Source organism: Aspergillus heteromorphus (assembly GCF_003184545.1).
Source record: "Aspergillus heteromorphus CBS 117.55 chromosome Unknown BO70scaffold_1, whole genome shotgun sequence".
NCBI lineage: Eukaryota > Fungi > Ascomycota > Eurotiomycetes > Eurotiales > Aspergillaceae > Aspergillus > Aspergillus heteromorphus.
This window is the reverse complement of record NW_020290406.1, coordinates 2538184-2559833: the sequence shown is the minus strand read 5'-3', so window position 1 is coordinate 2559833 and position 21650 is coordinate 2538184. Positions and strand designations below refer to the sequence as shown.

At 55.3% G+C, this 21650-nt stretch overlaps 9 protein-coding genes across 9 annotated transcripts; 5 read left to right on the top strand and 4 right to left on the bottom strand.

Annotated features, from left to right (window-relative positions):
- Positions 1 to 1454: 1454 nt before the first annotated feature.
- Positions 1455 to 2548, bottom strand: BO70DRAFT_392198 (uncharacterized protein; the record flags this gene model as incomplete). Its single annotated transcript, XM_025546267.1, has 3 exons — positions 1455 to 1987; positions 2036 to 2107; positions 2179 to 2548. The coding sequence occupies 3 exons, from the start codon at positions 2546 to 2548 to the stop codon at positions 1455 to 1457; spliced, it is 975 nt and encodes a 324-aa protein (XP_025404557.1).
- Positions 2549 to 3277: 729 nt separating this feature from the next.
- Positions 3278 to 3748, bottom strand: BO70DRAFT_425477 (arsenate reductase ArsC; the record flags this gene model as incomplete). The annotated part of the gene is made up of 1 exon (XM_025547693.1): positions 3278 to 3748. The coding sequence occupies one exon, from the start codon at positions 3746 to 3748 to the stop codon at positions 3341 to 3343; it is 408 nt and encodes a 135-aa protein (XP_025404556.1). The 3' UTR covers positions 3278 to 3340.
- Positions 3749 to 4908: 1160 nt separating this feature from the next.
- BO70DRAFT_357954 (M50 family metallopeptidase) lies at positions 4909 to 6310 on the top strand. Its single transcript, XM_025542172.1, has 4 exons — positions 4909 to 5169; positions 5233 to 5595; positions 5673 to 5717; positions 5780 to 6310. The coding sequence occupies exons 1-4, from the start codon at positions 4984 to 4986 to the stop codon at positions 5987 to 5989; spliced, it is 804 nt and encodes a 267-aa protein (XP_025404555.1). The 5' UTR covers positions 4909 to 4983; the 3' UTR covers positions 5990 to 6310.
- Positions 6311 to 6525: 215 nt separating this feature from the next.
- BO70DRAFT_425475 (uncharacterized protein) lies at positions 6526 to 6932 on the top strand (the record flags this gene model as incomplete). The annotated part of the gene is made up of 2 exons (XM_025547692.1): positions 6526 to 6710; positions 6790 to 6932. Coding segments are annotated over exons 1-2 (183 nt in total), but the record flags the coding sequence as incomplete, so codon positions are not given.
- Positions 6933 to 7368: 436 nt separating this feature from the next.
- BO70DRAFT_19912 (fungal specific transcription factor domain-containing protein) lies at positions 7369 to 9593 on the top strand. The gene is made up of 3 exons (XM_025538575.1): positions 7369 to 7679; positions 7728 to 8270; positions 8323 to 9593. The coding sequence occupies exons 2-3, from the start codon at positions 7824 to 7826 to the stop codon at positions 9490 to 9492; spliced, it is 1617 nt and encodes a 538-aa protein (XP_025404553.1). The 5' UTR covers positions 7369 to 7679; positions 7728 to 7823; the 3' UTR covers positions 9493 to 9593.
- A 1214-nt stretch (positions 9594 to 10807) lies between these two features.
- On the bottom strand, positions 10808 to 12292 carry BO70DRAFT_403157 (t-SNARE syntaxin; the record flags this gene model as incomplete). Its single annotated transcript, XM_025547030.1, has 3 exons — positions 11703 to 12292; positions 11458 to 11639; positions 10808 to 11395 (listed from the first exon to the last, which is right to left on the bottom strand). The coding sequence occupies exons 1-3, from the start codon at positions 11950 to 11952 to the stop codon at positions 10808 to 10810; spliced, it is 1020 nt and encodes a 339-aa protein (XP_025404552.1). The 5' UTR covers positions 11953 to 12292.
- Positions 12293 to 12495: 203 nt separating this feature from the next.
- On the top strand, positions 12496 to 15690 carry BO70DRAFT_357950 (uncharacterized protein). Its single transcript, XM_025542171.1, has 2 exons — positions 12496 to 12951; positions 13016 to 15690. The coding sequence occupies exons 1-2, from the start codon at positions 12908 to 12910 to the stop codon at positions 15507 to 15509; spliced, it is 2538 nt and encodes an 845-aa protein (XP_025404551.1). The 5' UTR covers positions 12496 to 12907; the 3' UTR covers positions 15510 to 15690.
- Positions 15691 to 15920: 230 nt separating this feature from the next.
- BO70DRAFT_19822 (uncharacterized protein) lies at positions 15921 to 18511 on the top strand. Its single transcript, XM_025538564.1, has 2 exons — positions 15921 to 16685; positions 16747 to 18511. The coding sequence occupies exons 1-2, from the start codon at positions 16371 to 16373 to the stop codon at positions 18445 to 18447; spliced, it is 2016 nt and encodes a 671-aa protein (XP_025404550.1). The 5' UTR covers positions 15921 to 16370; the 3' UTR covers positions 18448 to 18511.
- A 635-nt stretch (positions 18512 to 19146) lies between these two features.
- Positions 19147 to 21482, bottom strand: BO70DRAFT_425472 (ABC1 kinase family protein). The gene is made up of 2 exons (XM_025547691.1): positions 20705 to 21482; positions 19147 to 20653 (listed from the first exon to the last, which is right to left on the bottom strand). Exons 1-2 carry the CDS (start codon positions 21445 to 21447, stop codon positions 19438 to 19440), a joined length of 1959 nt encoding a protein of 652 aa, XP_025404549.1. The 5' UTR covers positions 21448 to 21482; the 3' UTR covers positions 19147 to 19437.
- Positions 21483 to 21650: the final 168 nt, after the last annotated feature.

Sequence of the window (21650 nt, the reverse complement as noted above, 5' to 3'; positions counted from 1 at the left end):
CAGTGGCTGGGTGTTTGGGATTCCTAGCCCTGGGGCACCCATGTACGTATATATATATACCCATGATGTAGGCGGATATCCTGGCACCCCCACCCTTCTATGAAGATCATGATTCTTGAACAGACACTCCGGAGAAAGAATAAATCCTGTATGATCGGAGTGTTCGATTCGATTCTCTCAGCCCGAGGCATTCAATACAGCGCATCTCCCCCCCGCATGGACCCTATGTAAGCTAACACCATCCCGCCCACCAAGGTATATATCAATCGGATATGATCTCGTTAACCAATAACCGTCCCAGGTTCGGCGAGATGTCGAAGGAATCGCGAAAATCCACTCTGGGAAGATGACCAATAGCGCCCCGCCATTAAGACGCGTCCCAAGGTCCTGGGTACATTGGGAAGGAGTGAATGAATCATGGCAGGGGATATAAAGTTATAACTGGCCTCATGATGAGATCAATCTGGTAAATCCTGTTGACCAATGAGCTTCCTCAGCTGGGTTAGATGTCAAAGGAATCGCGAAAATCCACTCGACAGGACTAGCCAATAGCGACCCGCCATAAAGACGCGTCCCAAGATCCTGACCGTGTGGGGGAAGTGAATGGCCTCAGGATGAGATCAATCCGGTAATCCTGTTGACCAATGAGCTCCCTCAGCTGGGTTAGATGTCAAAAGAATCGCGAAAATCCACTCCGGGGAGATGGCCAATGGGGACGCGCCTGGGGACACGTCCCAGTGTCTGGGGACGTGTTTTAGGAAGGTGCGAGCCCGGAGGGGAGCGAGGTACGCTTGAGGCAGGCGCCGGTGTGAATGGTGCCAGATAGAAAGGAAGGGAAGGTACCCTACCTACCTCTGTTGACCTCAGGCCGTAAGACTGGGATGGGGCTGATGTCATGGAAATGACCTTTGAGGCTGACCATGCGTGTCGGTATTTCGGCGTGTTTTGGGGGGGGGGGGGGGATGAGTGGTTATGGGAGAGATTATTGGGGTTATGTCAGTCTACTGGTCTTTAGGGGGAATGCATCTCATGTCTAATGTAGGTAGTGTATGGTCGAGAATATTGATGTCTCTTTCAGGGAGGGAGATGAGGTTGTGTTTGGTGGTGATACGATGGGATGATACCCTACCCTGGGCTGATAGGGACTGCCGGAGGTAAGCAGAAGAAGTTTTACGGATCTACGTGTATTCATTTATACCAGCTCCACTCCGGAGTAAATAAGGCATGCCAGTTGTACTTTCAAATATCAAAAGTTGTGACAGAAGACTTCAAGGGTACGGAAAGTAAGAATTGCGATTGAATCAAATCGAATTGGATTGATAAACTAGAGATAAACACACGCGATCCAGCCAGCACTGAGAGAGAAATGTCAAACAGCACAAATTGTGATAACGCCGACCTCGATCGCGCAGATCGGAGGATAGATGGCGATAGCTGCATCACGAGTCTGGACCTTAAGCGACTTGTTGCCTCAAAAAGTACTCATATCGGACCAGGCTACCAAGCAGCTCCTGGAAAGTCCTCTGCAGCTTGGTAAGCCTCCTTATGGTGAACTCGCCTGGCAAATACCGGCCATACAGCGGATGGGACCTTTCTACATTGTCCGAGATCATCTCATTGCTCGCCATTGGGTCGTTGCCAACTATTGTGCAGGCTATCAATGATGAAATCAGATTCACATGAAAGCCCATGACGACCAGCGGGACCTGACATGGCTGGATGGAAAGATCATCATTTGGGCCAAGCCTACCCAGTTCGTAAAACCTCGCCATCACTTCTTGGTAGCTTTGCAGGGAGTTGAGCGCCCAGTCGTTCTCCATAATAGGCGAGTTGGGATACTTGAAGACATCTCGCAGACTTCCCTCAATATCTCTCTTGCAGTCTGTGATGACTTCATTGTGATCATTGCAGTGAAAAGGACTGTCTTTGTTGGCTTCCTTTATCATGACCTGCCAGACCTCGTGAGGGATAATCGAGGGGCGTCGGACTGCATGAACTAGCCTGTCCAGTTGACTATGGATCGATTCTAGCATACCATCCAATAACTTCATTTCATCGTCCAAGAAGATTGCGGCCGCGGGGTCCTGAGCTATATCATTTTCATGAACTGTAAAAGCTTGGTTAGTACCCGTGCATATGTTTTTATTGTTTATATTGGACAGCAGATGAGGAACTTACCAAATGCCACAATCACTGCGACCCTAGCCTTCATAAGCTGTGCCAGGTAAGCTGTCTCTAAGGTCATCCGCTCAGGCAGGTTCGAGTCGTGGAGAGAGTCAAATGTGCCACAGACCTCGAGCATGGCGAAGACATGCTTATAGCCGTAAATGAATCTTGTGGCCCAGTCCTCGTCCCTGTCATCAAGCTCACCCTCATAGCCTGGAATCTTAAGACGATGTTCAATCAACCCAGCCAAGAATTGGCGAGTTTGACAAACCGCATCTTCAATTTCCCGGCGAAAGTTGGTCTGGTCTTCGGGGAAGGCTCTTTTCGCGATTTGGAAATCGTGTTCGGAGAGGAAGGGACGGACTTCCGTGCGTTGGGACATAATTGCGGTGGGGCAAGTCAGTGAAACCTAGATAGTTATGGATCAAGGGGGATAGCTATGGATCAACTGGGATAGGTATGGATCAAATGAACTAATGCACCTGGGAGTATATCGTCTAGATCAGGCGCGCATGAGGGGCTTCTTATACTTCAATTATGAGTCCCGAACAAGAGGAAATTGCCTATGTCTACATATCCATATCCATGGGTGATCGGGAATCTCCACTTCAAACCTGGTCCTCGCGAGGGACATGGTGGGCGGTGATAGATACTATCCGATTCCCATCTGATACTTGCCGCAGCATCAGTCGATCTGCCTCAAGAACTCTAGAAACGGCCTGCGGAGAATACCGTCATCCTTTGCTGGAAAGTCTAGGGTGAGGAGTCTGCCTTTTGCATCAGGAGTCTTCCTGTCACATACCCAGCATCAAGCCACGAAGGCATTTACCGGCGACGGAGATTACCTACTGAGATACGAGAGATGGGAGATGGCAGACGGGTATTTTCTCCCCTCTCTAGAGATAGCACTTTATTTGGAAAGGTGCGTGTCTAGCCTAAGGCAGGTAAACAACTTGCATGAAACGAAGTGGGGCAGAAAGTCTGACCGTGAGAGAACCGTTTTCTGTTTTTCTCCACTATTCCGTCTATCTCGGGGCAGGGAGTTGAAGATGGCATCCAAGTCCGTCCAACACCCAGATTCCCCCTGCAACCAGCATCTGTCACAGAATGTATAAAGCCACCCACTACTATTGCCATCGCCATCGCCATCACCGCAACCACGCACAAGTGCAGTTCAGCCATCCCGCAGAAGCTCAGCAATAAGACCCTCCACACGACGACAGATCTCATCCCGGATCGGCCGTACGGCCTCCATGCCTCGCCCAGCCGGGTCATCCAGCTCCCAATTCAGATACCGCTTCCCTTGGAAGACAGGACAAACATCGCCGCAGCCCATCGTGATGACCACATCGCTGCTTTGAACAGCATCGGGGGTGAGCATTTTCGGCTTTTGGCCCGTGAGGTCGATGCCTTCTTCTCGCATTGCTGCGATTACCACCGGGTTGGTGGACTCGGCGGGGGCGGAGCCGGCAGAGCGGACTTCGATGGCGTCACCGGCGAGGTGATAAAGGTAGCCGGCGGCTATTTGGGAGCGACCGGCATTGTGGACGCAGACGAATAATACGCTGGGTTTCTTCGACATGGTGGGTGATTGGTGGTGCTCGCTGGTGTTGTCGGGGGTGGTTCGGTTTGTTGGTGTTATTGGGAAATTGCACGCTTTGGATTGCTTGGATTGGAGGCTCGATATCGAATAATTGAAAATCTAGGGTGATTACCTAGGACGACAGATAAAGAAACGATGATCAGGTGGGTTCATATCGTCGGTTGAATTTCACTACTCGAAGCCTGCCCAATCAATGCTAGCCAGTGACATGTCAAACGGAAAGACTACAGGCTAGCTACCGGTCTAGTATGGAGCCATTCCTAGTGGTCACAAGTCAAGTGGACTGTCAAAGGCTCCAGCTCTAGTATTGAATTTTGGAGAGTCGATATGCCCGGAGGATTCCAGGTACAGAACTACAAAACCAACCCAATCCGGGAGTACCCGTGGGCCCGTCAATGTTCTTTCTCGGGCCTTGTCCAATCAGGATCGTCGAGTGACATTCCAGTACCAGCCCAGAACTTTCCGTGGTCAAGTCAAACGTTCACACTTTGCGTAGTGCTAAGTGGGAGGCAGTGGGACACTCCCTAGGATTCAACAAGGGCTGTACGGATTACAAATCTTTATCCAAATTAATTATAGGGAAATTTGATCTGAGAACTCGTAGAACCACATCTTGGACGAGTGAGGACGTTCAATACTGCGCGTCTAGTGTGGCTAATGCACCCCATCTAGTCAGAACCTTGTGGATTGACAAGTCCTTCACATACGAATCACGGCCCACCACCAATAGATACGGGCATCCAAAATCGAGGCTGATGAAACGCTAAGATGTGGAGCCGGGTCGAGAATCGCCCTTAGCCGTGGAGGAGTGGGGGCAGCGTTGGAGGATCGGACAGGGGAAGATTCGACAGGGACCATGCACGCAACAGGGCTGAATCCCACCAGCCTTTCTCTGTCAATGAAGAAACCGGAGGAGTCGGAGAATGCCGATCCAGCAGCGGTTCACACGACACGGTCGGCGGACATGCAGCATGCCAGTCTGTTGTTGAGGGTTGACTGTGGGTTAGTCACCGCCACGTAAAGGGTGCTAAAAATACCCCCCGCCCAGCCACGCGCTAGCCCGATCGAGCAGGAATTTACAGGCTGGGCAGGCGAAACGCGTAGGCAACGCTCGTCTGAGACACCAAGACTCAATAGATAAATATGCCTTCGTCTCCTCCGGCTGAGCTTTTCGTCCTTTGACCACTCACTTACACAACCTCACCTACTTCACCATGGCGCCCTCCTACATGGTCCTCGATCAACGCGCCCTTGACCCGGCTGGGTCCCATATGTTCAAGCGCGATCTCAGCGTCAACCACACCCAGGCTGTGACGCTGGGCGTCATGGCAGCGTATGTCGTGGTGATCGCGCTGCTGTGGAATTTGCCCTATGTTCGCTGGTCGCTATGGCCGTTCAAGGTGAGCGATCACAGTCTCCCAGTTTCAGCTGCGCGAGCCGTAAATAAATGCTGACTGCGACAGATGTTGGTTATTGCCTTCCATGAATTCGGCCACGCCATTACCGCGTGCTGTACCGGCGGCCGGGTCAAGTCGATTTCGCTCGATCCGCACGAGGGAGGAGTTACGCATATGACGGGTGGAATGAGCGCAGTCACTCTCCCGGCGGGATATCTCGGGTCGTCGATTATCGGATCGCTGTTGATTTTCGTGGGCTTCGACATCGTTGCTAGCAAGGTCGCGAGCATTATACTGGGGGTGTGCTTTTTGCTCACGCTTTGGTGGGCGCGCAGGGACTGGTTGACTATCGTTACCGTGCTGCTTGCTGTGGGATTGCTCGTGGCGTGCTGGTTTATCGCGCATGGCGAGGCCTTGAGATGGGTTGTGGTATGTGAACTTGGCCTGTCTAAACAGGAGTCATCAAGACCCGTGGGGGGGGGAGCGTTAGCTAACTGATATCACAGCTTTTTATCGGCGTTATGTCTGCTTTATACAGCGTCTGGGATATTGTGAGTCTAATTCTACCACCCTATAGCCTTTCCGTCAACATGCTAATCGCAGACTCAAACAGTGCGACGACCTGATCCTTCGAAAAGTCAACACGTCCGATGCCAGCCAATTCGCCCAGAGATACGGAGGCTCCTCTCAGTGCTGGGGTGTTCTGTGGTCATTCATCTCCCTCGCCTTCATCGCCATTGCGATCGTCGCTGCGATAGCAGCATTCCGCGAGTCGTTCAGCGAGCAGGAGAAGGACTCGCAGCACTTCATCCCGACTCGGTGATAGACCAGCTCAGTTACGTTCTTTTTCATGATTTATGAGTTATCGCGCATGACGGGGCAGATTGGAGGGTTGGGGAATCGATGCTTTTACTGATACCATGTTTGTTTTTGGCTTGATGATCCGCTGGCGGATATGAATAAACTTGCTCAAATGGCGTTATTAATGTAGCGATCCAGTGGAGATCCCAGGAGAATTATGGGTTACCAAATGCGACATGCACTGGGGATCTACGGTTTCCATCATACCGTCGGACCGGGACAATAACTTCATCCTCTGTCCACAGTCTACACCTATAGAATATCAAAGCCCGCTCCCACTTCCAAAGAATCTTCAATAAATCTAGTGATCACTCAGGTAACTTTACATCCTTTCCTTTGCGGTCGAAGTATATCATCCGGAGACCCTGCGGGGCATCATCACCCGAGCTTCCTGCTCATTCCGATTATCCCCGGGTGTCGCACAGCCAGCCACCTTTCTCATCTTCCGGTGTTGTGTTATTAGATGACGTACTGCTCATTATCTCCCAATGTCATAGGTCAAAGTCTGGTCAACTTCCAAATTTTATCCCTATTCCACTGAACCAGTCGTAGATTGATGACATGATTGAGACCGGGACTCGGTTTTCCTCTTGGTCTTGTGCTCTCCTGATGGTTTTTCTCGGACCATATTCCTGAACGTCATGCTTGATATCACGATTATTGGGAGCGCCAGAGTTTCTGTTGTGAGTCTGATCCGAAGATGACAAAGTCAAAGTGGTGGTTCTCTATACCAGCTTGGACCTCTATCCTGACAACATGAAGTTCTACTTTGCACGCCTGATGCTGTGGCTCTACTGGGGTGGCTTTTCTAATGAGATGGTGCCGGTTATTTATAGTAAGGTACACTCGATTATGCAATTCAGCTCATACATTAATCAGTTATCAATCTTGCCAGTTGGTCCGAGGTGAGATAACTTCCGGATCTACGCTCATCCAGGCCCCCAATGGAATTTGACACCTTTCGAGGCCTAAATTAATTGTGGGGCATTAAGAAATAAGGTATTCTGCCGACAACAAATTAGGAAAGAAAGATCGAGCCATGGAGTCAGTGGATCGAATCAGAACGAGAGAAGTGGTGGTGGCCCGGATATCCCTTCTCGTTATATCCGCAATTCCGACCGCATCCCCAATTGAGCTTCGGCCGCCGCTCGTACTTAAACTCGCTGGTCCCCACCTACACTCTTCGACGAAGATGCTCCCTCGCCTCAACACCATGTTGTGTCAAACTCGAAGAGCAATATGATCCGGGCCTAGGTTATCGTCTACCACTCAGTCATGGCAGATCCCGATATAGCCGGAGCAGCCGGTCAGACCCCGACAGCCGCCAAGGACGGACCCAAAACACCGTCCTGTGTAGTCTGCCAAAGACGAAAGGTCAAGTGTGACCGTCAGGATCCCTGTTCAGCTTGCACCAGAAACGGGGCAGAGTGCATCTATCGCGCCCACTTGCCCCCTCGTCGTCGCAAGAGACAGCGCTCGGAAGACGTTCGCAGCCAGAGTGATGTCCATGCGCCTAAGCAAAGTGATTTGGCGGTTGGTGCGAGACCACAGGTTTTCTCTCCAGCAACGACGCATCATGGGTCGCCAGCTATCACACAGTCTGAGCCTGGGATGCTGATTACTGGAGCTGGGAGATCCGTCTACGTCGATGGGTGAGTTGCTTGCCCCTTCTTCAAAACAACCCGCTGACATTCGCCTAGCAACCTCTGGAATAGCGTTCGCACGGAGGTAGGATTGAACCATCTATTCTCTCATCGGCAACTTCTGACAGGGTCTAGCTTCCTCCCGCTGAAGATATGTTGCGGGATGTCTCGTACACTGCTTCTCCCAGCCAGTCTTCACAGGATCAAGATGACGAGTCCTCCCTGATCTTAGGTTCGAAGTCCGCAAGAAACATCACTGCTCTTCACCCCCCGACGCTACATATCTTCAAATTGTGGCAGGTGTTTCTAGAAAATGTCAATCCTCTGGTCAAGATCCTACACGGTCCCACCGTTCAGCAACAGATCCTTGAAGTAACTGGTGATCTGACCTCAATCCCAAAAGGATTTGAAGCACTTATGTTCTCCATTTACTGTGTCGCGCTGGTCTCGATTGATGCAAACGAGACACAGAAGACCTTTGGCGAAAGTAAAGCAAGACTTCTCTTGAAATACCGACGTGGAGCTCGGCTTGCCCTGTCAAATGCGGGCATTCTGCGCACATCAGATGTTGTAGTTCTTCAGGCATTTGTCTTGTACCTCGTGAGTATCGAACTCATCCCCACCATAATTAGTCTCCTAACACCATACCTAGCTCTCAATGCGCTCATTCTCCGACCCCCAGTCCATCTGGTCCTTGTGTGGCCTTGCAGTCCGAATGGCCCAGCGGATCGGTCTTCACCGGGATGGCTCACACCATGGGCTTTCCGTGTTCGAGACTGAAATGCGCCGTCGCCTCTGGCTCCAGCTGACCATACTAGACGCCACCACCGCACACAGCTCGGGAATCATGCCCCAATTATCTTTAATGGTGACAGACGTCCAGCGACCCTCCAACGTCAACGACTGTGATCTAGACCCGCGCATGACCGACACCCCTCGCGAGCACGGCGGAGCAACAGAGATGATATTCTGCCTCGCAAGATGCGAATTCGGGGAATGGATCAAGCGTTGGTCCAAGATCACCGGCACCCAGGGAACCCACAGCTTCTTATCCTCGCCTGCCATCTCGCTGGCCGAGAAGGACCGCGCGATCGATGAACTCAGCCATACCTTCGACACCAAATACCTCTGCTACTGCGACACGTCAATCCCCCTCCACTACATGACCACCATCCTCATCCACTCCCTAATCTACATCCTACGCTTCTCCGCCCACCACCCCCGCCAATACACAGACCACATATCCCAGCCCGAACGAGACCACATCTTCTCCATCTGCCTACGCGTCGCCGAAAACTGCCACGTCGTCCAGAATGGCACTACCACCCAACGCTACATCTGGCACGTGGAAAACCACATCCCGTGGGAAGCGCTGATATACATGCTTTACGAACTAGGATGTCGCGTCGACGAAGAAGAGACGCGAAAGGCATGGTTTCTCATCGACAGGATCTATAGCCGACACTTCCGCGACATGAAGCACCGAGCGCGGACGGCCTTCTCCGTCGCGATGCAGAATCTGATCGTCAAGGCGTGGAAGGCACATGTGGGGGAGCGTTCACGGCGTAATAAGCCTTCGCTGCCGTGTCCGGAGATTGTCTCGACTATATCGGAGCGGGATAGGCACGCGACGATCTCTCCTCTCGCATCCGAACAGACGAGAAGAGAAAGTCGCAGTCACGAAGCTCCGTCTGGGCTGTTTGATGCGAGCGAACTTGATCTCGGTCCGATGGACTGGGGCCAGTGGGACGGCCTTCTGGGGCAGTTTCAGCAATATACGAACGATGACCTGTTCGCGGTGGATGTTAATGTTTACGAGTGAGCTGTCGCGATTACCGGTCTTCAACTTCCCACTATATCATATAAATATAGCATGGGTTTTCTGCGACCAGTGGAAATCTGGTCTGTGCCGTTACATGTCGGATCCCTGGTGTCGGTCGCTCGCAGTGATCAGTTCTCTGACTCCGCTATATCCCGTCTTTCTGGTTCTTGAATGTCCTCCATATCCCACCCATTCCAAAGCCTATAAGTATTCGTGGTCTTCCATACCATCAAATCCGTATCCTGTCGCCCCCCTCCCCCTCCCCCTCCCCCTATTCACAACGATATTGGATATATGCCATGGGTCTGAAAAGATGGAGGAATAGAATAGCGAGGAGAAAGATGGTCGGTCTCCCATTGACTCCGCCTGCAATATCATATAGTACATGATCTTGATGGGGCTATGAATTATAAATATCATACTACGCTGGCAGGTGATTTATATTATATACTTTTGTCATCAAAATAAATGTGGATCATGAGAGTAACTTAATAGCACAATGTCCAATGGGCTATAAGTGCCAGTAATAATGAATAAAGTCATCGCAGCGCTAAACAACACACACACACACACACACACACACCCAATACATACATACCCTAGCCACGGCACCAACCACCCCACCCCCCTTCCCAAGACAATCATTGTTCATCCGTTGAAAACACATTTACAACTCTACTAGACGAATGCTAGCAGGCTCAGACATAATAGTAAGACATGGTTATGGTATACCATTGATCTGACCTGATCTAAATCAACCAACTCAACTCAACTCATAGACCATTATTCACATCAACCATCCCATCCTGTCCCGTCCTGTCCACCGTCCATCCGACTGTCTCAGATCACATCAATCAGGGGAGGAAAGAACAAAGTCTCAAAAAAAAAGAAAGAAAGAAAGAAAGAAAGAAAAGGGAAAGAAGGATAGGAAAGTTCGACCATAGAAGATCTAGCCAGAGCCCCGAATCCAAGACAAGCGGACGCAAGACATGGCGGCAGGATAGGACAGGACAAAGAAAAGGAAAGGGTAAAGAAAAGGTAGGTAGGTAAAAGCGAGACAGAATGCAAGGCTAAGAGGATAAGAAAAAGGGGTTTCATGCGTGTATTCGTTCAAGCGCAGCAGGACGAAGTTGGGACATGAACCGAAGCCAGAAGAGGAAGAGAAGGAAGGGGAAGGGGAGGGGGAAGAGGAATCAGTATTAATACATTAGTAGAATTGGAACAGGGGCGTTTCTATCCTGATATCAACACCCAGAGAAGAAAGAAAATCTGTAGGGTTGGGTTAGTGGTGGTCGTGTGGAAGAGGGTTGAGGGGTTATAATGGGTTGGGTTGGGGGCTCACCATTAAAACGCCAAACATCTTGGCGAGGAGCCAGCGGTTTCCGGATACCCGCGTCCAGTACTTCAGTAGCTCGCGCTGTGCGCCTTGCACGTTGTCTACCACGTCCTCCGTGTTGGCGTCTATCCGCTGGATCATCTCGGACTGTTCGCTGACCATCTGGGCCAACTGGCCGAAGATGCCGCCTAGTTCGTTGATGGTCCGTTCGATCGCATCAATCGCCTCGCCTCGTCCCTGGATGTATGCGTTGCTGGTCTGGGCTTCCTCCATAACCAGTAACTGCTGGTCTGATTGTATGGACGGGCGCCCGAGAGGCGATGGGTTTGAGGGTTCGAGGGTGAGCAGGTCCGAGGAGCCGCCCGGCTGGGGCGTTCTCCGGCCCGAGTTGTACAGCGGGGAGTCGGAACGCTGCGAGTCCAGAGCGGTATGCGACTTTGACGACACCGACGAGACGAAGTTTTCCGTCCGCGATCGCGACGCTTGGATGTTCTTCGTGCGGACCTCGAGGACATCTTTGAAGTTTGCCCCCACGTCCGCCAGTTTCCCTTGCAGCATGACCACGACCTGACCCGTTAGCCTGTTGTCTTGACTGTGTGTGCTTGTTCATCGATTGGGAATCCACGTACATTGTCATTGTGCTCGCCCTCCTGGTCCGCCTTGGACCGGGTGTTCTTGGGGTGTTGGGAAAGGGTGAGCGCCTGCAATGAGGCGATTTGCTGGTTCAAGGACGCGAGGTCCTGCTTGATGACGAACGTCAACTGGGAGATTTCGTGCGGTTTATCATCGAAAAGCGTCTTCCGTTTCGCCACTGCGACAAACGATCATCAGAACTATTGCCTCTCCAACGCACGCATGCATCTAGGCTACTCACACTCGGCCAGTCTCCTCAACTTAGCCGTCGTCGCGGTGATGCCGCGGCCGATCTCGACAGCTCGCCGGGCAAACTCCGACCGTCGCTTGCCCGGTTGTCCGTTGACGGGACCGTTCGCTTCTTTCCGCTGTGCATCGGACAAAAGAGATTGACGCTGGGAGCCGACCTTGTTCGAGGCCATGCGCTTCTGGGCCTGGCCCAGAATGGCGTGGAACTCGCCGGTGCGGTCTTGGATGGACGGGCCGGTCATTGTGCCGGGTGAGGGGAGCGTCTGGTGGAGGAGGAGGAGGGAGAAGGGCGGCAGATAGACAAAAGGGACAGTCGATCACGATACACGTAATGTACAGGGCCGAGAGCCGGATTCCGAATGAATGTGCGACGTGATATCCACGGAGTCGATCTAATCGATAAGCAGGCAACTGGAGACGTGTCCGTTTGTTGGGAGTGGTGATGGTGAGAAGTAGACGGGTAGGAAAGAGGGGAGAGTGAGAGACAAAGAAGAACGGCGATGAGAGGCTTAACACAGGGCCATGTCAGTCCACCGAGACAATCGACAACCTCCGCAGCAGGGCACGGGGGAGAGAGAGATGGCGATGGCGAGGATGAGAACGTCGTCTCCGGCCGAAAGGGGAAAGGCGGAGCCCCAGCCACGTGCACGCACCAGCCACCCCGGCTCCCTCGCCACAGTTTATGCACCAGCCACGAGGTGCCCCAGGCGGCAACGATGGAGACTCGCTCAGGGGAACCTCAGGCTAACTTGCAACCATCCGATCGGTCATACTATACGGCCATTCCGGTTCCTCGACACTCGACACACTCCAGTCCATTCCACTCTCTATCTACTGCCTACTGCCTACATCCACTCTCTCTCTCTCTCTCTCCCCCTCGAATCGACACCGCTCGTTGCCTCTCGCCTTCTAATTTTAACCCTCCACGTCACCCCTGCTGCCCTGCTGCAGTCCTGCTGCTGCCTCCCCGTGGCTTAGCGGGCCATCCTTGCCCCCACGTCATCTTCGTGAAACCAACTCCTCGTTCTCCCGCCTCTTCCATTCATTCTCGCTGCATCTTCGCCGACCCGTTACGACGACGACGACGTCTTCGATACCAGCATATCAGCCCTTGGCACAGGACATGCCGATCGGGAGATCACACCGACTGTACTGTTAATGTTCACGGTCGGCTTGACACGATCGGATCTATGAGCAATGGCGCGCCAGTTTCAGCCGTATGAGCCGGAGCTTCACAAGCTGTAAGCCATGCGTCGATGTTGCTTGCAGGAACACGCGACTAATTAGCCCATTTCTTATGTACAGCTCCTCTCCGAATTCCGAAACCCCCAGTTCTCCCTTCCCCCGTGGGGAGACACCCTTATCCTTCAAGACGAATGTGAACCGGTCCAAGACGAAACGATGGGTGGAAGCGAAGAAGTATTCCTATGATGGCAACGACTGGGGAGACGATGAATATGACGAGTATGACGATGATGATGGGCCACCGCCCCCAGTACCAGCAGTTCCCAGCTCGAATCAGAGCACCGGCGATATCCCAGGCATGTTCACTCGGGGCATGGCAAGGCCGCCGCTCCCCTCGATGGATCGCTCGCGGTCCCTGGATCATGTGGCCACGCTGGACGCTGCCGCTGCCGACAGCCGTAGCCGGTCTGTAGATCGCACCGCGACCGATCCCAATAACCGCACCGTCCCTATTGTGCGCCCGGCGGAAATCTACAAGCGGATCAGGGCGGAAAGTGCAACGCGACCGCAACCTCCGGCCGACTATTTCGCTCTGAATCCGTCGGGGGCGGGGCCTCCCGTCCCTGAGTCGGCGTCTCAGGATATCCCGTCTGCCTCGCGCGCACCGGAGGCAGCGGGTGCCCCCGACGATCATCCACTCCACCAGGCCCAGGGGAGCTCCAAACCGTCAGATGTTGAGGGCACTCCCAAGGGATCCTATTCTTCTGAAACACGGGGGAGTGACCCTCCCGGCATCAAACTGCCCGATGTGAAGCGTCTCTCTGGCTTTAGCCCGGACCTCTCGTTCGGTCCCGCCCTCCAGACCCAGACCCAGGACGAGGCGGAGCCGGGCCATCAGCTGCAGCACAATCCGTCCTTGGGGTTCCGGTCCGTAGTACATCAGGCGTTCGATGTGCCCGACACACCTAGCAGCACCGTCGATAGCGTTGGCCGGTCCAATAGCGATAGCACCTCGGTGATCAGCCCGATCATTGCACAACGCAACCCCAGCGAGACGAAGACGCCGACGATTGTAGAGGAGCCGGAAAGTATCACGACCCCAAGCGATGCGCGGGGAAGCATGGTGTTCAAGCCCGGTCATCGTCGTGATCTCAGCCTTCCGAGCCCAAATAACAGCCCTTCCCGGACACCGGTCGTGACCAGTGTCCAAGGCGCTCCTCTGTCCGCCGCAGGCGAGATGACGTCGGACTCGCCCCTGAATCTCTACTCAACCTCCCCGAAAGCTGCGGTGCAGCTGCCCGAGGCCGGGAGGGATCTTCCTGCCCCCCTCAGCGTCGGGACCAGCCACATGACGTCCGAGCCTATAATCACCGCCGATGATGGGGTCCCTGTGGTCATTCCGTCCCTAAGTACGGACAACTCTCCGCAGGACACCGAGAGCGACCGGCTGAGGAAGGAAATCATGCGATCCTTGAGCCGCGAAAACACTCCTTCGCAGGAACTCGAAAACCCCGTCGAGTCCCAGTCGGAAGCACGACAGGACAGTCTGATCCCCAGCGAATACGAGCGGTACTGGAGTGAAGAGCCCCTCTCGAGTCCCCAGGGGGCTACGCCAGAATACAGCACTCCCCCGATCATCCCCGATGCACCTCCACCGGCCCTGGATTCTGCTGCCGCGCCCGCGAGACCGAAACTCGGGCGGCGATTCTCCTGGGAGTCATCTTCGTCTGGGGGACCTACCCCGGAGGCTGACGTTCCCGCCACAGAGGCCGGTGTTCTTGCCACGGAGACTGGTGTTCCTGCGACGGAGACTGGCGTCCAATCGCCCGCTGCCCCCATGCCTGGGCAGTTCCCCGTCCCCAGCGAGAACGAAGCGCAGCCGGAGGAGACAATTCCCAACTACGAGCAGGTTGTGGAGGAGAGCGCGGAAAGCGAAGAGCCACCGCCGGAGAAGCCCAAGCTGAGCATCGTCCCTCCCATCCCGGACAACCGCAGCATTATCTCGGACGGCCAACTGCCGGAAGTCTACAATGCGGAGGCCATCCCGGACTCTCACGCTGATGAAGGGCCTGTGGCTGGCTCCGACCGACGGGCTTCCCGCATCATGTTTACTACGCCCACAACCACCGAACCGATCTTGCTCGGCTTCCGTGAGATTCTGGGGATGAAGACGTCGGAGGACCGCGTGCGGGCGTTCAACGAGAACCGGGCGAAGTTCGGGACGATCGACACGGGGCTGAACCAGTGGCTCTCGATGACAGTGCAGGCGCATCCGGAGCACAAGGACGTGGTGGAGAAGAGCATGAAGCAGACGCCCGGCGGGGTGGTCAAGGCCCCCGTGTCGCGTGGCAAGTTCCCGAAGAAGCTGGCGTCGCTGGGCAACTTCGCATCGTCGCATCCGGATGGATCACCATCTGGGTCGGGCCACGTGCGACGGCCATCGGCGCCGTTGGGGGCGATGATGAACAAGCAGCAGGTGGAGCAGCGCGGCAAGGAGCTTCTACACTCGGCGGGCGTGCTGGGCGGGCGCGCAGGCGAGGCGGCCAAGGGATTCTTTGCGCGCGGCCGCAGTAAGCTGAAGGGCAGTGGGAATAATGACAAGGTAGATTCATAATCTCTTTTCCGATGATGGGCGGCACGGCGGGTTTATCTTTATGTTTTTTTCTCTTTGGATGTGATTGATGTGTTGGTTTGTTGGTTGATACCATGGTGTAATTGGACATATCTCAGTGCTTCAGAATGCGACATGAATGATGTCTCAACTCGACTCGACTCGACTCGATTGTGACTCTATCCACTCTACTTACTGTTCTCCTTTTGATTGCCTCTAATGTGGTGATCTGTAGGGATTCCATGCCTCGCGCGGCTATTGGCGACCGGTGACCCTGGCCGAGCTGCAGGAGGCATCAGCCCTAGGACTAGGTGAGCCTAGCATCACGACCCGGCCCAGCCACCAACGCCATAGCGTGCACTTTGGCAGCCTCCCCGTCCTAGAGCCGGCGGGTGCGCGCCCGGGCGGACTGCATCGGTTGAGCTGGGCGATGAAGCGGAAGGCGGTGCCTACAGGGATGGAGAGAACCGAGAGGGCAGAAGAAGATGGACCTGGCCGTAGCAACGTCAGCAGCAATTGCGCAGTCCCCGGCACGAGCCGGATCCAAGTGAGGGTGAACGGAGCGCCACTGACCTTCGCGACCGACGAGGTCATCCCTGGCGATATCCCGGGCCAACAAAGAGTCCGTCCCCCCATCGGGGATGCGTCGCCCCCTGCAGCCCCAGCCTTTGTTCGGCCCTCCTCCGTCTCGTCATTGGGCAGCCTGGACGTTGCTGATCCTCCCCTCGCCAGGGCGCTTAACGGTGAGTGCCTCCTGTCTGTCCAGGCCACCATGTCACCACGCTCACCTCCTCTCTCGTAGCCCCTGCCGGCGTCTCCAGCCTCTCTCTCCCATCCACCGTGGGCGATTACCACACCGCTGGCATGGATGTCGCTCCCGGCGAGGACCGAGCCATGCTGAGCCCGTATCACAGTCAGCCCCAGGCCCATTCGCGCGTCAGCAGTGTGTCGACCCTCGCGGCGAGTCGGCAGTCGAGCCGCGCAACGGCCGGAGCAGGAGCAGGCGCAGAGGCAAGCGCCCCTGCGCGATCCCCAGAGGCCTCGCCGCACGCACGCCTGGCTGCGATGAAACAGAAGTATGGCGGCAAGATCCGGGACATCCGCCGCATCTCGCTGGGGCCCAGCAGCCCATCGGAGCCCAAGCCGGCGCCGTACAAGCACGCCCTGGATCGGCTGACAGTAAGACCAGGACCCAGTGGAGGAGGATGACTCGTGTTCTACTCGTGCCTGACATCTCCAGGGCCTTCTCCGCACAAATCTCCGTCCCCACAAGTCCAAGCCGGACGGATCCAAGCACGCATCGTCCTCGAGGCCTGAAACCCCCGCTGCGCTGCCGTCATCGTCGGTGTCTCGTCGCCCGGTGCCCTCATCCTCATCGTCATCGTCGCTCTCCCGCCACGGCCACCCGCCGTCCCACACGCGCTTCTACTCACTCGACCATCGTCTCCCTCTGATCCGCTCCTCCTCCGCGCTGTCCAACCCACGTTCCAAGCCTGCCAGCACCGACGATCTCCCCCGCACCGCATCCGGCATCCCCCGCATCCCCACCCCGGACTCCTTCCGCCAGGCCCAAACCCAACCCCTCATGCTGTCGACCCCCGTCCTGCCCATTCTCACTCCTGCCCACTCCCAGCCCGACTACTTCTCCTTCATCGGCCCCAGCCATGCTCGTTCCGCCGACGACCCGCCCCCGGAACGCGGTCGCGGCAACGTCCGCGAGTACGTCCAGGACCTGCACTTCCGCTCCCGCAGTCCGAAGGAATCCGCGCCCCGTCCGGATGAGTTCTCTCTCCCGGTGACAGACCAGACCGACCCGGCGATCGGGCTGGGACGGTTTGCCCTGAATCCGCGGACCAGTCGCGTAGGCGATCAGGAGTTGCCGTGGAAGCTGACGATCCCGGGTTTGGGGGGAGATGTGGATGTGGATGAGCGTGAGGCGCGGGGAGGGCTGACCGTCGTGCCGGGGATAGCATCGACCACCCTTGCCCATGAATACTCCCATGCCCACGCCCATCACCAGAAAAGGGACCACAGATTCCCCCCCGAGCAGGGCATCTCCACCCTATCCCCCATCCCCGAACCGGCCACGGAAGAATCTCCGCGCGAAACAGCCCCTCTTTTCTCTCTTCCTCTCCAAACAACCTCCCTCTCCGTCTCACCTTTCCCATCGACCTTCCTGTCGGCCACTCCCTCTCCTCCTTCAACTACTTCGCCGTCTCAATCGGCAACCCCCACTCCAGATCACCATTACCATTCTCATTCTCTCCCGGAATTACATTCGAAGCCCCTCTGCAAAGACGCCCCTTGCTCGACGACGAGTCTTCCCCATACTATCCCCCCGCATCCGCGTCTCCCGCCACCACCACCACCACCACCGCCTCCATCGATTTCGCCTCCTTCGGTTCCGACGATCCAGACTCAGGCTGAAGGGGAAGAGGAAGAAAAGGAGCAGGATAAACCCCTGTCTCAACCTCCACCTCCACGTCAAATACAAGTTCTAGTTGAGCTTCAACCCCAACCACAATCTCACTCTCATGACCATGGTAATGGTAATGGTAATGGTAATGGTCACGATCTCGATCACGATCCATCAAGACAACGAATCCCATCTCCCACTGAAACCGATATCGAGAAATACACCCCTTTCCCCCTCCAACCTCCACTCCAACCCCATCCTCACGATCAGGATAAGAGTCATCCTACCGACTCCACCACCACCACTACCAATCTCAACCCTCATTCCACTGAACCCCCCGCTCCAGTCACCGACCAAGAACGCAGTCCACGCAGCGAGAGGGTGAGAGAACGTAAAGGTGAGTGTGAGGATGAAAATGAGAATGGTAATGAAAGCGAAAGCGAAAGCGAGCCCGAAATCATCATGTCGAGCACCGCCTATCCCGGACAGGAGTGGCGGCCTGCCGGGTATATGGGGTATGAATAGGTCGATCAACCCGACCCGACTAATCCGGGATGTGGGATGTGGGATGTGGTGTTTTTTTTGCGGGGGGGGGGGGGGGGAGGAGAAACGGGGGAGGCGGAGGTGAAATGGGACGTATAGAGGGAGAGGAGATGCTTGGTACTAGAGATGGATGGATTTGGTCGAGTGATTGATGGATTGATGGATTGATGGATTGATGGATTGATGGATTGGGTTGGTTGGATTAATCGGGTTGGGGATCAAGATATGGAAGATACTGTCAAACTATGTATCGTCATCAGATCAGACCTCAGGTCTATGATACATACATATACATAGTTTGACAAATGGCGATGGATAGCTATGGTGGGAGGGATATGAATGGGGACGGTGGCAGTGACGCTGGCCATGCATGCATGCATGATAGAAGAACATGGGCGGTAATAATGATGTGTATGGTACGGTATGATACGACACGGTACGGATGGGAACTGGATATCACCACAAACAAGCATATGATGGATGTATGGGTGGATGGATGGATGGACAAGAACAGGCATTTACTTACTTGATGGGGTTAATAGTCATAATAATAGGTTAATGTGGGGGATGAATTACAGATACCCTGATTTACTTTTTATATTCCTTCAGTCTGTCTTCTTTCTGGAGTGTTCTTTACATATATCGAGTCCCTTGTGGAAGATGCAATGGATCTATTTCTGTCTGCCTTGTTTATCTATCTTGAATATGATGGGGAGAGGTGTATACTATACAGTCCACCATCTCTATTATTATATAGGTCTGTCTGTCTTTTTGTGTATTCTTGATGGGTGAGGGGTGAGTTGAGTAGAGATGAGAGGATGGAGAAGAAGGGTTGGTTCCAGACGAGTCTGGTAGAGGAAAGGAAGGTGGTGGGTAATGGGTAAGGAGGGTAAGAGGACGTTCAAAGAGAAGGTGGAGGAGAAGACGAAGAAGAACAGTAAGAAGGAGAGTAAGAATGAGAAGAAAGAGAGATCACCCCTCAAAAACATTCTGACTCAACTCCACCCCCATCTCCTTCGCCATACCCTGCATCTGCGCCTCAATGCTATCCTCCATACCTCCACCAAGCCTCAAAAACTGTCTGATCTTCGTAAACCAAAAGAACAGATCACTGCTGAACAGCACGACGCGGAACAGCATATGGCGCGCGAGATTGCGCATCTTCTCGCCGACAGGGAGGTCGGGCGACTCGACGAGCGCGCGCGACGCCCACGTGCCCGTGATCTTGACGCGGTTGACGGGCGAGCCCAGGAACTGGTTGTTGGCTTGGACGATGCGCAGGTTGCGGCCCAGGAAGATGAGGGGGCGGGGCCACTTGGTTTCGTCGCCCAGGACCTCGCGGATGGCCTTGCGGGCGGCCTGTTGCATTTCGTAGTGCCGGGTGGCGCGCTCGGATTTGCTGAGGCCGACGAAGGAGCGCTGCGTCGAGAGGTCGCCGCCATTGTAGGGACGCATGAGCGTCGCCGAGGCGAAGATGTCGGTATTTTGCACCCCCCAGCCGCGGACAATGGAGGTCAGGGTGCTGTTGTCGAAGGTGAGGAGGGCTTTCCAGAAGCGGGCGTATTGGTGTCGGAATTCGGGGTCCATGTGGATGTAGAGGCCGTGGTCGATTAGGACGAGTTCCGGGTGGCCGGAGGGGGTGCGGCGGATGAAGATGTTGCCGGGATGAGGATCGCAGTGCACCCAGCCCCAGAGGAACATCTGCGCGGAGAAGAGGTCGACCATTGTGGTCATGACTTCCTTCAGGGAGAGCCCGAGGCCTGCACGTGCGTAGCCGCCGCGCCAGTGGTCGCGCTCCGGCTTGATTTTGGATGTGAGCTGCGGGTGTTGGGACACCTTGGTGACGGGGTCTTCTGTGTTGGGCGGGTCGAGGGGCGTGCCGTGGCACCCGGGGGTACCGGTGCGCCAGCCCCCGCGCCACGTCCGCGTGATGGAGTCTTTGTCCCAGAGACGGACGCCCTCGATCCATTCGGCGGTCATGACGCGCTTGGAGCTGAGCTCGCGGTAGACTTTGGGGATGTACACGCGGCCGCGGAGGCGGGACTCGCCGGCCACAAGACGGGCCATGTTCTCGGCATTGTCGGCCTCGTTTTCAAAATCGGTCTCCAGAGAGAGGCGCTCGGAGACGTAGGGGACGAGGCCGTAGAAGGGGATGTCGAAGGTGCGGCTGTAGATCCAGGCGACGACTCTGGTTTGGTTAGCTCTAGCCATTGCCAATTAGGAATGAAGATAGACATACTTGAAAGCCCATAGATCCCACTTCAGCTGCTGGGCAATCTCCCGTTTCTGGATCTTGATCGCCACCTCACGGCCATCGGGCAACCGGGCCCAATGCACCTGAGCGACGCTGGCGCTGGCGCGCGCCGTGCGCTCCATGACGCCCTTCCCGGGCTCGCCCGTGAAGGAGACGCCAAAGACCTCCTCGGCGGAACGGCCGAAATCCTCGCGGATGACCTTGTCGACATCCTTCCAGTCGTTCTGGGGGGCATCGTCGAACATGCGCGAGAACATCTTCTGGAACTCGGGCGGCAGGATGCCCGATTGCATGGCGATGGCCTGGCCGATCTTGAGGTACAGACCGCCATTATGACGCAGGAGATCGGAGAGGCGCTCAGCGTTGCGCGTGTGCACGGCTACAATGGAGCTGGCCAGGGGCGGGTTCGGACGGAAGTTGATCTTGTAGTCGAGGGCCACCAGGAGGCCCAGGCTGAAGGTGCGAGCGGTTCGGGTCAGCGACGAGGCGTAGAACTGGGTGTCGCCGACGTAGACGACGCCCGTGGCGAGGGAGATGTAGGCAATGCGCCGCAGCCATTTGCGGGTGCGGGTGTAGGTCTTGGCTGGGGTGGGCTTGCCTAGGGAGGCGGGCGAGGGGGGGACGAAGGGCTGGTATCGGCCGGGGTGGACATGGCGGGCGAGTTGCGGGCGGGCCAGCTGGGGGGGAAGGGTGCGCCAGGCGCGGGAGAAGGTGGCCGACGCCATCATGAAAAGATCTGGGGAGTGGAATTGAGGAGCATTGCGGGGTGATGTGACGAGGGGGTTGCGGTGGTGGTGGTGGTGCAGCTGCTGGTGAGAAAGAAGAGGAAGAGGAAGAAAAGCAGCAGATGACGTGAAGCGGAGAGGATGAGTTGCCCGATCGGGTTCGGCGCGGAGACTGGCCGGGGCGGAGATAAGCGGTGTTACTGTAC